Below are 14,717 nucleotides of genomic sequence, written 5' to 3'. Positions count from 1 at the left end.
GATTTCAAGCATTTTTACCTAGATTAATTATCTGGAAGATCTGAAAACAACTATGCACATATAAAGGAATAATTACTGAAAGAACAAAGTTAATTATTTACAACAGCTGCAGTGTCCATGTATATTTGATTAAGACAGAGTTCAGTTATAAACCTACAGGGACAACAGACAAACAGAACAATGAAGGTTTAAGCACACATCTATAGATAGCTCAGAGGTAGTTTTTGCTCTACAGAAGTATGCATGCTACTGACAGCACATATAGCATCATTAGACGACATGCATCAAAAGAGAAGACAGCCATTATGGGTTCAAAGAGTCTATGTCCAAAGCTCAATAGGCATGATTCCCTCTTTAGAGTTGAAAGAAGGGAAAAGGTTCTCTTCAGAGAGAAAGTATAAAGGAAATTGGACCAGAAAACCTCGTATCTTCTTCAGTTCGGCACAGGCCTGTAAAGGATCCTCGGCAGCCATGCAAGGACGTGACATGTAGTCCCTCAGAATCTTATAGTTCAGGACTGCATCGGTGGGCAAACATCTGAAGACCTGCAGAGGGAGTCAGTGATGGTGACTATTCCTAACAAACACCTATTAAGCATATATATAAAAAAAAATACTAATATTGGTTTGCTAAGCATTTTAATGACACAAAGGCAGAATCAGAGCACAAGCAAACATCCGGCTCTATTGACTGAGCCGGTTAATCGCATTTATAAGATCAGTGATAAAAGGAAGCTCTATTCTAAGAATGAATCAAGGGCTATTTAGAGCGTGCGGTGAGGAAGGTCAGTGCTGTGCTCTTTTGTTGGCTCTTTCTTTTTTGAGTGATTTATTTACCTTGTCATACACACTGGCATTCTTGGCTGCAGTCACCATCCAGATTTCCTTGTAGAATCGGTCACTGATGGGATCGCTGATGTCTATGCTGTCTCCCAGCAAGCCAAGTACAAGTCTAAAAAAAGAGACTGCTTTCACAATCCAAATAACCCACTTTGTAATGTACTAAAGCACATAGGTATCCAACAGTATCATGTATAGACAAATTTGATTATTATTGAATTAATATTAGGTCTTATTTTGTTTCATCGTAATTATTTTTCAGCATTTTCACAGCATTACACGTTATAACCAATCGCACATTTTTTTTTTTGTTTCCCAGAATGTTATGAATTCCGTTGAGTTTATGAATTCGATGGCCAATCAGAGGCGTTCAGATGAGTCATCGCTGAAACACCTGACTGAATTCTGCTCTATCGCAAATTCTTTCGTCATAACCAACAAAGTGCAGATCTCTGTGTGATGTAAGAACAGATTTATTCATCATAAAGTGTAGAGGGCTTCACTATTTATAACGGGGTTTTTCTTAAGTGCGTAAACTTAAGCTAAACAGAAGTCAGTTACGATGTTCTAAATGTAGAATAAATGTTCATTTTCTGAGGCTTCTGTTTGAATAACTGAGTAAGCATTATAATTAGTAAATTACAATCTAATTTTAAATACAAATTCAGTCACATTAAAAATATTTTATGATATGACATTGATATGCTACTTGACTAAAAAAATATGTGTAGTTAATAAATTACACTAACTTTCTGGGAACCAAAAATTGTAAGCTGAGATGTTAGTTTTTGGTTCCCAGAACATTATTTTTTAAAAGTTTGTTTTTGGTTAGCCAGGAAACGTTATTCTACTGTTAATCTAATGTTTCCCTAATGTTAGTATAATTAACGTTAGTTTTTTGGTTCCCAGAATGTTATTTTGTTAAGGTTTGTTTTTGGTTAGCCAAGAATGTTTTCTTAACGGAACTAGAATGTTAGTTATTAGCGTGTATAATGTTATTTTAATGTTCTCTTAACGTTAGTTTTTGGTTTACAGAACGTTATTTTTATGGTTTGTTTTTGGTTAGCCAGTAAAAGTTTTCTTAACGTTCCCATGTTAGTTTTTGACACCTAGAACGTTATTCTAATGTTAATCTAAAGTTAATCCAATGTTCCCCTAATGTTGGTATAATGAATGTTAGTTTTTCGGTTCCCAAAATGTTATTCGGTTTGTTTTTGGTTAGCAATGAATGTTTTCTTAACGTTCCCAGAATATTAGTTTTTGGTACCTAGAACGTTATTCTATTGTTAATCTTATGTTTTTTGTTCCCAGAATGTTATTTTTATGGTTTGTTTTTGGTCAGCTAGGAAAGTTTTCTTAATGGAAAAAGAATGTTAGTTTTTGGTTTGTATAATGTTATTTTTACGTTCCCAGAATATTAATTTTCTGGTTTCCAGAACGTTATTTTTTAAGGGTTTGTTTTGGTTAACGAGAAATGTTTTCTTAACGTTCCCAGAATGTTAGGTTTGGTTCCTAAAATGTTATTCTAATGCTAAACTAATGTTCCCCTAATATTAGTATGATGAACATTAGGTTTTTTGGTTCCCAAATTTTTTTTTTTAAGGTTTGTTTTTGGTTAGCCAGGAAAGTTTTCTTAACATACCCAGAACGTTATTCTTACATTAAACTAACGTTCCCTTAACAGTATAATAAAAATTAGGTTTTTTGGTTCCCAGAATGTTAGATTTTGTTAAGATTTGTTTTTGGTTAGCCAGGGAAGTTTTCCTAACGGAAACTGAACGTTAGTTTTTGATTTGTATAATGTTATTTTAACGTTCCCATGACATTATTATAACATGTTCCTAACCTCTTTACTTCAATATGATCACCACAATGTACATCAGTAATCATCCAGCCAACATCCAACATTTGCGACGTAGTATAGTATAAGCAGCATACAAATGATCTGTATAGACGCCTCATCAGTAATATAAAAAAACACATCTTGTTTTTTTTTTTGGTTTAATTAATAAAAATACTATATGAGCACATCAAACATCATATGTAAGATTAAATAAGATTTAATCTATCATTTAATGTAAGATTATGAGGTACCCAGATCGTACATTTCTTCAGCACCAAATAAAAATGAATTCAACATAATGTATGGTTTATAAAATATGACAGAGGCTGCTTTCAGTCCTACCCTGAAGTTGGTTCACTCTCCGGCTATGAAACCGTAAATAATTAAGTAATAATTAGCATGATAATATTGTGTATTGGTGATCTCACAGGCTGAAGATGGAAAAATATGACTAAGAAGCATATCGCCGAACACTAGCAGCAAAAAATAATACATTTAAATTAATAGGGTACATTAAGCTGTATATAAACTAGTTCATATTTCACCTGAAAATCAAAAGAAAAAATATTTTAAAAAATGCTTTTTTTAAATACTTTAAAAAATATAATAGTAAATTTACATAAAGATTTTTTTTTCATTTATTTATTTTTTACAGTTTTTAGAACCATATATATAAAATAGTCATAAAAATGCTTCAATTACTTCATGAAAAATACGTCAAAATAGAACCAGACTTTTGTGTTTGTGGGATTCACCCAATGAATATAAATGATGTATTGCACAGGACTGTAAATCTCCCACTGCTAAGGGAAATCCTGTTGTCATGTAGCTCACGTGTAACGGGAAAGCAGACCTGAAGCACTCCTCCCGTAGAGACAGAGCGAACCTGCCAGCCTGATAACTCTCTCCATCCATGACAGAGGGCTGAAATTCTGTGTCTTCAACAACCACAGCCATTTCACTGTCTCTCTTTCCCAGCATGCTCCTGTCATTGATGTTTGCAGAGCCTAAGCAGATCACAGATACCTATCAGACACCTTGCCTTTTCCCACTATCACGGTTAATGCCGTGGGGAGCGTTAGGAGCGTGTTCTGGATCTGTATTGGGGTGTGACCTCTACAGACAGCCTCAAGGACATATCAGTGAAAAACACTGAGATTTCTCATTTTTCTTCTTCAAAGCCTATTCATAAGGATAAGAGGATAATTGGAATTGATAAAGACAAACAGGATTTGAGCGACGTTAATGGGATTTTAATAATGCATTTGTGATGATCGAGGAGACAGGCGTGACTTCGCTTTTCATAAACATCTGTTGATGTTTGGTATTCTGCACATGTCCGCACTTAGATGCGTTTTGTATGAGTGCAGTGCCCCCTAGTGGCGACTAACAGGTTTACACAAGCACATATTCTGTATGTCCTTATTCTACCCAATACCTAAACCTAACAAATACCTCACTACTAACAAGCAAATTAGGAGTTTATTAAGGCAAAAGTTGTAGTTAATGGTTTGTTAATATGTAGAATTGGACCTTAAAATAAAGTGACCAATTTTTTACGTTTTTTTTTTTTCACTATAGGATCAAAAATGCAGTAATATTGTAAAATATTATTACAATTACAATTAATTTTTAATACATCTGTTTTTAATACATCTAAAATGTAATTTATTCTTGTGATGGCAAAGCTGAATTTTCATTTTTATCTCATTCTTCAGTGTCAAGAACTGTCAGAATTTTTTCTAATATGCTGATTTGATGCTCAAGAAACATTTCCTATTATTTTCAGTAAAAAAACAGCTTTTGCTGCTTAATATTTCAAAATATATAATGATACGCTACCATTCAAAAGGTAAGCCAGTAAAAGCAAAGAGTAAAATAATTTTTAAATAATAATAATTTAAGGATGCATATATGAAAAACTGAAAATAAATATTAAACTTAACATATTTTAGTCTTTACTTATAACTGAATTTTGTATTAATTAATATTCTATATATATATATATATATATATATATATATATATATAAAATAAATTATATTAATAAATAGTAAGTGTAACATTTAAATACTTACTTATAATTGAATGTAATAATATAATATGATTACATTTTGAATTGAATGTATAATGATACATATATATAACATTCAAAATTCAGTGTGTGTGTGTGTGTGTGTGTGAAAATTTGAAAATAAATATTAAATGTATCATTTAAATATTTACTTAAAATTGAATTTATTTTATATAGAATTTATATATATATATATAAATTATTACATAATAGTCATAAATATTAAATGTAACATATTTAAATATTTACTTATAATTGAACTTTGATTTATATATATATATATATATATATATATAAATTATTAAATATTAGTAATAAATATTAAATGTATATATGAAAAAAATTAAATAAATATTAAATGTAACATATTTCAATATTTAATTATAACTGAATTTTGTATTAATTTTACACACACACACACACACACACACACATATATAATATTACTTATTAAATTATATTAGAAATAATATTAAGTCTAACATATTTAAATATTTACTTATAATTAAATTTTGATTTATATATATATAATATTTAATATAATAATAATATATTATATATAATATATATAATAATACACATTGTTTGGGGAAAAAGGACATTATTATTATTATTGTTGTTGTTGCTGTTGTTGTTGTTAATTTCCATTTAATTATACAGTCTTTTTGTCTTAATAGTAATTTTTAGCCAGTAAAAATTATATTTGTCTGAATATCAAGCAGGATATATCATGTAGTTATGACACAGCTATATACATATATATGAAACATTGTAAAATAAATGTTAAATGTATCATTTAAATATTTACTTATAATTGGCTCATGTATTACTTTTATACACATATATTATTATTATTATTTACTGCTGTTGTTGCTGTTGTTAATTTCCATTTAATTATGCAGTCTTCTTTTTTTTAAGATATCTTAATAGTAATTTTTAGCCAGTAAAAAAATATATTTGTCTGAATATTAATCAGGATATATCATGTAGTTATGACACAGCTATATACATATATATGAAACATTGTAAAATAAATTTTAAATGTATCATTTCAATATTTACTTATAATTTACACTTGTATTACTTTTATGCATATATATTATTATTATTGCTGTTGTTGTTAAGTTGCATTTAATTATGCAGTCCTTTTTTTTTTAAGATACCTTAGTAGTAATCTTTAGCCAGTAAAAAAAATTATATTTGTCTGTATATCAAGCAGGATATATCATGCAGTTATGACAGCTATTTTGGGCCTAACTTGGGAAAGCGTTTATGACTTTTCCACTAAGCAGTAATGTTTTCAAATGCAGTGATAAAGAATAAAATGCCTGAAATTTTCCGACACAAATTGTGCCATTTTCTGAAACAACCCAATCTGACTTTTCTGTATGTGTGTGGTAGAGTGACTGACCAATAATGACAGTGCAGTCGTCCACGATCATGAGCTTGCTGTGCACGTAAATGAGTTCAGTGACCAGACGCCCATCCAGGTCAGCATGAGTACGCAGACCGCAGAATGAGATGTACTTGATCCAGCAATCTGCCACTGCAGACAAATACAAACACATAAACACACACTTTCTTCGTTCTTGTCTTGCTATAATAAATTACAATCATGCAATTCACATGCACATTATCTATAGAGTAAGTTTATACTTCTACATACTAGTCTACTTACTCACACATTTGAGCCTCTCAATAATGGAGCGCTCCCCTCGGCACATTGTCCTGAAACGGAGAAAGAGGGGTTTCATTTCATCCACTTCCTGTCTTGCACTAATCATATGTCTTAATTCTTCTTCACCCGACCAATCACATCGCTCGCTGAACCCCAGTGACCACAGCACCCTCACTGCTCCTCTTATCTAGCCTAGCGTTGAGGGTCCAAGCTGGGGCTGTAATCGTCTCTCTGTAGCCCGTGAGGAGCAGGGTCTGTTGTTTCCACATTACACACGTGTAATTTGCTGCGAGCGGCCGATCAGGCTGCATTTTTACCCTTAATTGTGGCAATTTGGTGATTACAGAAGACGCATGTTTGCTGGGTTATTACCTGTAATTAAAGTGCATGATTGCTTTGATGGCTTGGCCCCCTCCTGACGAGATGTCACCTTCAAAGCCGGGCAGCAGGGGCATCACCACATAGACCCGAAACTTTTTTTTCTCCCTGTGGCCAAAATGAAATGTAGTTAGGTGTGCTCAGTCATGTTTTTGTGTTCATGTTTGTATACAAGTGTATCTTTTGTCACAATGCACCTGTACGCACGCAGGATCCTCTCCGTCAGTGCATCGCCAATGCTGTTGTGGATGGATTTGTCAGCACAACTGATGAAGAACTGGTTCTGAGATATAAGGAGACAGAAGAGAGAAGGGAGAGAGGGTGACTGAAAGAGAGATGCAGTGCAAATATGGCACAGGAACTAAAACTGAAGCATTATGCAAAATCTAATAAAACAGTGATCAGTTTGGGATACAGTTGTTTTTATTGTTTTTTAAACTTTTTTATTTTAGTTTTTACATATAGAATTAATACATAAAATTAACAATACTGTATATATTTACACACTACCAATAAAAAGCTTTTGAAATATAAATTTTAAACATTTAAATCTTTAATTTTAAATCCTTTGCAGCACTACAGTCACTTTTCCTTGCTAAATAAATATACATATATTATAAGAATTTTCATTCTTCATTTATATTATTTTCCTATTTTTATAAAGTGATCTTTAGTATTTAATTTTTTTTAAAAAATGCCCTGATATATGCTAAATAATATTATATATTTTAGATTAATAACTGGGTAAACATAAGTTCATAAAATTTATGCACAGTTACTGCATTCCTAAAAACTATTTTACAGTGCAATACAACTGTTTTCTATTTTAATATATTTTATTTCAAGATTCTTCAACGAATATAAAGGTAGATTAAAACAGCACTTTTGAAATATAAATTTGAAATATATTTAAATCTTTTGTAGCACTGCAGTCACTTTTACTTGTTAAATAAATATACATATACTATAAGAATTGCATTTATTTATTTATTTATTTATTTATTTATTTATTCACTTATTTCTACAAAGCGACCTTCAGTAATTGATTGGAAATTTAAATAGAACATAAGAAATCTGATAAATAATATAATACATATATTTTAGATGAATAACTGGATAAATGAAAATTCATAAAATTTATGCACGGTTACTGTGCCCCTAAAAACAATTTTACAGTGCAATACAACTGTTATTTATTTTAATATATTTCAGGATTCAGGATTTCAGGATTCTTCAATGAATATAAAGTTAGAATAAAACGGCACTTTTGAAATATAAATTTCAAACATATATATATAAATCTTTTGTTGCATTACAGTCAGTTTTCCTTGCTAAATAAATATACATATGCTATAAGAAATTCATTTATTTATTTATTTTAGGCCCTGGTACATTAATATTATTGTTCTATTTTCATAAAGTGATCTCTTGTATTTGAATGAAAATTTAAATAAAACATTTTAGATGAAAAACAGGATAAATAAAAGTTCATCAAATTTATGCACGGTTACTGTGCCCCTAAAAAACTATTTCACGGTGCAATACAACTGTTTTCCATTTTATTTCAGGATTCTTCAATGAATATAAAGTTAGAATAAAACAGTGCTTTTAATATAAAAATTTGAAATATATTCAAATCTTTTGTAGCATTACAGTCACTTTTCCTTGCTAAAAACATATGCTAATATACATATATATTATTTATTTATTTATTTAATGTTTTTAGAACCTGGTTCATTAATATATTTTTGTATTTCCATAAAGCAACCTTCAGTATCTGAATGGAAATTTACATAAAACAACAAGAAATCTGCTCTGATATATGATAAAATATTTGAATATTTTTAGATTAAATTCTGGGTAAATAACAGTTCATAAAATGTATGTCACATCACCCCCAGAAAAACAAACAAAAAAAAACTTTTACTCTGTACTGAAGACCAGGCCTAGGCCATATCCCAAATTGTGCAACTAATAAATATTTATGGTCATATATTTTACCTCTATATAGATGAAATGTTTGCTATTCTGGATGGCTGAAACGTAGGCTAAATGAATGGACTCCTCATGAACCTTTGTCCCAATAGACCACTGGCACACAGACCTCAAAACCTTGTTTGGGGAAAAAGGACAGAATGACATGGTTTTATTTATCACACAACACATATTTCTAAATAAATATTAGTGCAAACTTGGATTCTAACATGATTCTTGAAAAATGATGGATAATTTTGGCAATATTGCCAGGTCAAAGCAGGAACCCATGTGGTTTGGTGGTGATATCTCACCTGAACATTAGCCTGAGTTGATTTGCCGCTGTATTCGGCTGGCACCATGGGTGCGGATAGAGACTTGGGCATGAGGCAGGGGTAGCACGTCGCCCCCGACCGCTTCTTCACCAGCTAGCAAATAAAAGGAGAGTTGATTGGGATCAGACAGAACGCCCGACGTTGACTCCAAAATCACACCCCTAAAGAGCGCTAATTACTGTGCCACATCCAGATAGCCTGTTGGGCTGACCATCAACCCCTGCCTGGTACCTCCACTCCCCAGAGACAGAGCACTTGTTTAGGGCTGAACAAAAGTCTCTGTTCCTCTGTTTAGTCTTAGACAGTGCCGCTGATTACAGTAAATTGATGGCCGTGTGTGCGAAGGTTTGTCGAAAGTAGGTTTTTAATGGCTATTGTCCTAACTAGACTATACTCAGACTGTTTTCAACTGGGCCGGGAACATGGTTCAAAGGTCGTTTGAACATGAGACGAGCTTTGTTTCCTGGGAAACAAAGGAAACGATGTTGCCACCCTCTACCAATTATCTACATATGGAAGGAACAGTATTTTCAATGTTTCTGTGATATTTGGTCACATTAGTTTTGTTCTCGATTCATCTAGACTATCTGTTCTGTTCTGCTGTGTATAAAACTGTCATTACAACAAAAGACACAAATTTTTTTTTGCTCGCTTAAGTTGCCAGAGTTCCTTTGGAAGTTTTATTTTACTTGACGTTTTCACCCCTCATGAAGGAAGTGCTCGTGGTGCAAATTAGCGAGCTGTACGCCATGTCAGCTTACACTGTGGGTAAGCGGTAATCTGGGCCGTGTGGTTATAAACAGATGGTTCTCAGGCAATTAACAACTGGCATAATGTGTTGATTAAAATCCATTGAGCCCTGATGAGGGAGAACTAACATTAACTCTGCTCACGGGCTGTTGGCAGCTGCCCAAGCGATACTCATAACTCCAGTGACCTTGATAGTGAATCACATGTCTGAATCACCACAGCTCTAAAAAAAAGCCTTGACTTCAACTAATTCAGTTTTTTTTCATAATACAGGTACAGAACATAAGCGTTAAGTTAAAACACCTTAACTACTACGTACTTACATCAAAAAATAAGTACAATGCACTTATTGTGTTCATTTTGTATTGAAAAATACTTTTGCTGCTATTGAGATGGGGTACGGGTAAGGTTAGGGACAGGTTTAGTAGTATGAGTAGGTTATTACAGTGTAATTATAAATGTAATTACACAAATCAATTACAGATGTAATTACATGCAGGTATTTTTTAAAAATATAAGTACAATATAAAAACATTGTATCAAATGATTCATTTAAATGTAAGTACATAGCAGTTAAGGCCACCTAGTATAAAGAGACGGAAAATAGATGCTAATTCTAGTTCGGTGGTAATAGTAGATAACAGCCAGTTAGTTTAGCACAGGTGTAAGAATACATTATTTGTAAATAACAAAAAAATAAAACTGTTATTTTTAATAAAAGTTTAGATGATAAGACTGCAGGATGATGTATTTTACAATGTGAATTCAATTGTTTATTTATGTGCTTAATTCTGAGCTAAGGCAAATATTTTAATTAGTATATATGAGACCCAGGACCACCAGTCATGAATAAATAAGCTTTCCATTGACGTATGCTTTGTTAGGACAACATTTGGCCGAGACTACGTTTTTGAAAATCTGGAATCTGAGGGTGCAAAAAATAAATAAATAAATAATTGATAAAAATCCTTTAAAGTTCTCCTAATGCATATTACTAATCAAAAATTAAGTTTTGATGTATTTACAATAGTAAATGTACAAAATATCTTAATGGAACATGATCTTTACTTAATATCCTAATGACATTTGGCATAAAATACATACAAAGTATTATTGGCTATTGTTACAAACATACCCGTGCGACTTACAACTGGTTTCCAGGGTCCAGGGTCACAGGTGTCCAGGGTCACATGTATACTAATATCAATCAAAACTGTGGGATTAGTATGTGTTTTTTAATATGAATCAGAAGTATCAAAAGTGAATGTAAAACATTTATGATGTTACAAATGGTTTCCATTTCAAACAAATGCTGTTCTTTTGAACAATTCATCTAAGAATCCATAAAAAAATTAACAGTTTCCACAAAAATAACAGTTCTCAACACTGACGATAATAATAAATATTTCTTGTGCACCAAATTGGAATATTAAAATGATTTCTGAAGTGTCATGTGACGCTGAAGACTGGAATAATGGTTGCTGAAAATTCAGCTTTGCTACCACAAGAATAAGCTGCATTTTTAAATATATAAAAACAGACAAACAGTTATTTTAAATCATAATATTTTACAACATTTATGTTTTTACTGTATTTCTGGTCAAATAAAAGCATCCTTGCATAATAAATGCATAAGAGATGCGTTAAAAAAAAAATTATGCCAAACTTTTGAACGATACATGACCTATACAAATGAAAAGTCCTCTAATATATCTCATAATGCCTGAAATCACTGACAGGATTGTTTCCACTTTACAATACTTTCTTTGTTGTGAATGCGACGAGCGGCGTTCCCTAATCAACAGCAAAAGATATAAATGAGACTAGTCTGTCTTTGAGCCGTAAATTCTCATTTCCACTAAACACCTCATCAGAGGCATTCAACTGGCTTTTGTTTGTCCTCCTCTGCCGCACACACACACCTGGCTTCCTCTCCTTTAATTATTCACCAGCAGAGTGTCTGATCGGTAGCCAAGCCTGAAATATGACTGGCATAATCCAAAGGAAATCATACAGGCCTCAAACCAATTCAATTACTGAACAATCAAAGTAAAAAGGCCTCTAATTGCTCTAAAAGGGGGCTGAGAGTGCGGGCGGCCATTGAATGCTGACGGCATTCAGAACAGGACACAATGAGCAACTGCAGGGGGTGCTAAGCTCAAGCTAATAAAGATGGGTTTTCAAAAAGACTTGAGAGAGGGTGGAAACCTCGGCTTCGTGTCTGCTCTCTGATCTGTAGTTCTTACAATTAGACTTCTGAATGGAGGTGGTATTTGCAATTTAAAAAAGCTAATTTTTCTAGACATTCATGAAGATATGCTTTATAGTCATACTGCATAACAAACAATACAATATATACCCCATTCACTTTATTATAATACTTTCAAATGTAAAACTCAAAAAGTGAAAATTACGTTGCTCATAGGTTGCTCAGGAGGTACTTATTTCTAATGGTTTAATTCAACTCAGATGTTCTTTTTAAAATTGTTTAAAAAGACACAAATTAGTTATTTATGTACTGTAAGAAGAGAGCTATGAAAGTAATGTAGATGAAATAATCTGATGCTAAACATTTGAGTTAATCTATTTTGACATTTATTTATGAAATGTTGAGTTTTTTTCTGAATAGAAAAATCTAGGTAGTAACAAATCTCTATTTAATCTGATTGTTTAAAAGAGAAACACTGAGATCACTGAGAATTGATCTAATTTCCTACCTTTGTAAAGTTCCACCTCTGAATGAAATGTCGTGCAATATCTCTTGCAGCCTTCCCATGAACCAGCACCCCGATATCATGCCAGGGCATCCGTGGCGTCTTATACCTGTCAATGAAATCTTAACCAGAGAAAAACAAACAACTATAATTCATAATAACATTAGCCAAACCATTATACAAAGATGACAGACAGGCCTTTTGAAGCCATCACAGTGTGGTCTTTCTCTTTCACCGTCTTTGATAATGCATGACCATCTTAAGAGTATTTCACTACATTCATCTATCAGACTTCTCCATTCTCCTGCTGTGTCCTACCCAGTTGGCACTATGTGCAAAACCAGGACTTCACATTCACAAAAGCAGAGATGCAAAAATGAAGTTATCTCCCTCTGGCAAGAGAATAGAGCTGGGAAAATAACCCCATACCGACTACAGAATGGGATTGCTGGAAACAACTTCTATGTCTTCTTTCTCTCACTCCTGTGTTGGAGAGATTGCTTCATTTGATGAATTTGACTTAAGATATCAAAGAATGTGTAGTGCAGTTGTCATTTTTGTTTGTCAATGTTTGTTTTTGTCCATAGCCCTAAAAAAAAACAATTGAAAAAGAAGGTACTTTGGCTCTGGTTGTGGGTTGTGATATTGCAGATATGCTTAATCTGGGTTTTAAATCAGCTGTTCCATACCATCAAAAGGCTTGTTGAGTTTGACCCAGTCTTTGAGGATGAAGTTGCAGTAGTCTTTGCCATGCCAGAAACGAGTCTCTCCACAGAGTTCAGTACTGCCAATGTAACTTCTTAGAGAACTAGTCTCTAAAACAGAAAAAATGCATTACACAGATGAACTGTTATGATATAACAATTCATATATATGATTTATCAACTTATAAAGATTGATTAGCTCTCATAGCTTCAGTGAACAAAGTTTAGTTGTGTGTGTATAGATTTATACCACCACACGCATATGTCGTAGTATTCTTGCGAACAAACGTCGAAGACTGACACGGAAGAGAAGAAATTGTTAAATAAAGTTGTTATTTTTGTTTTCTTTGCTCATAAAAACTATTCTAATAGCTTTATAATATTACGGTTGAACCACTGATGTCTCATGAACTATTTTAATGATGCCCTTACTTACCTACCTTCTGGGTCTTGAAGGTGGTAGTTGCTTTGCTGTCTATACAGTGTCAGAAAGTTCTCGGATTTCATCAAAAATATCTTAATTTGTGTTCTGAAGATGAATGAAGGTCTTACGGGTTTGAAATGACATGAGGGTGAGTAATTAACGACAGAATTTTCATTTTTGGATGAACTATCCAGTATATGCATATGTCAGTATATGCATGCCATATAGATGTGGTTTGGTTGTGTGTACTAACCGTAAGGCAGCGGGAGAGAGTGATGCAGGCCAAGAGAGTACGAATCGCTGGAATGCAGAGACAAGCTCTTGCTGTAACAGTCCCGAGTGAGAGGTGTCCTGGAATTAAGACTATTCCTACTGTAATGCTCTACACACAGAACACACACAAACACAACCTCTGTTAAGTAAGCACTTGTTCTATTCATGCCAATCTTCTGTTACTGGACATTTAATTGCATTTGTGCACTCAAAGGTAAAGAATGTAATTTTTGCACCTCTACTGGCAACAAAAATAATAGTTTCTTAAGACAAGTTTTAAAAAGTTTCAAAATGCCAGATATATCTAGATATCTAGATCTAATAAAATAAAATGTATTATATTTATGAAGAATATGTAAGTTTCACATAATAAAAAAGAAAAGAAAGCTAATCATATCACTATAACCTACAATATGATGTCACATTTACAGTATTTTGTTGAGTTCCTCTTACTGGACTCTGTTCCATCAGAGCTATGATGACTTTTCTCTGAGGGGGTTCTTAGCAGCCTTCCTGTGGGCAGGGTGAGGTTGTTTTCTCCCTGTTCCTCCACTAAGGGCAAAGTAAAGCTCGCACAGATCTCCCCTGGATCCTCCACTGAGCATGAATCTCCTGCTCCTCCTTCTCCAGTCTGAATTTCTTCAACCACCACGTTGAATTTCATCTCCTCACCCTCCTCCACCGTGGCAACTGACTGCTACAGGACAAAAACGAACACATGTATGTGACAC

General features: G+C 32.9%; 1 protein-coding gene across 5 annotated transcripts in view; it reads right to left on the bottom strand.

Moving 5' to 3' along the window:
• Window positions 1-76: 76 nt before the first annotated feature.
• Window positions 77-14,717, bottom strand: part of si:ch211-168k14.2 (phospholipase D1) — a 32,191-nt gene continuing 17,550 nt past the window's right edge. For 2 of the 5 annotated variants that reach the window (XM_051118495.1, XM_051118496.1), the window contains 13 exons: window positions 14,440-14,683; window positions 13,967-14,095; window positions 13,275-13,400; window positions 12,589-12,707; window positions 9,101-9,214; window positions 8,814-8,924; window positions 7,010-7,095; window positions 6,807-6,920; window positions 6,435-6,484; window positions 6,168-6,302; window positions 3,536-3,689; window positions 837-951; window positions 77-545 (listed from right to left, as the gene is read on the bottom strand). In XM_051118495.1, coding sequence (XP_050974452.1) covers window positions 321-545; window positions 837-951; window positions 3,536-3,689; window positions 6,168-6,302; window positions 6,435-6,484; window positions 6,807-6,920; window positions 7,010-7,095; window positions 8,814-8,924; window positions 9,101-9,214; window positions 12,589-12,707; window positions 13,275-13,400; window positions 13,967-14,095; window positions 14,440-14,683 — 1,722 coding nt within the window. In that variant the 3' untranslated portion in view covers window positions 77-320. Of the gene's footprint in view, window positions 546-836; window positions 952-3,516; window positions 3,690-6,167; window positions 6,303-6,434; window positions 6,485-6,806; window positions 6,921-7,009; window positions 7,096-8,813; window positions 8,925-9,100; window positions 9,215-12,588; window positions 12,708-13,274; window positions 13,401-13,966; window positions 14,096-14,439; window positions 14,684-14,717 lie in introns of those variants that run through there. The other 3 variants (XM_051118498.1, XR_007828372.1, XM_051118499.1) reach the window with 3 other exon arrangements.

This window comes from Labeo rohita, chromosome 9 (assembly GCF_022985175.1).
Source record: "Labeo rohita strain BAU-BD-2019 chromosome 9, IGBB_LRoh.1.0, whole genome shotgun sequence".
Lineage (NCBI taxonomy): Eukaryota > Metazoa > Chordata > Actinopteri > Cypriniformes > Cyprinidae > Labeo > Labeo rohita.
The sequence above is the reverse complement of the archived record's forward strand: the minus strand, read 5'-3'. Positions and strand labels throughout refer to the sequence as shown.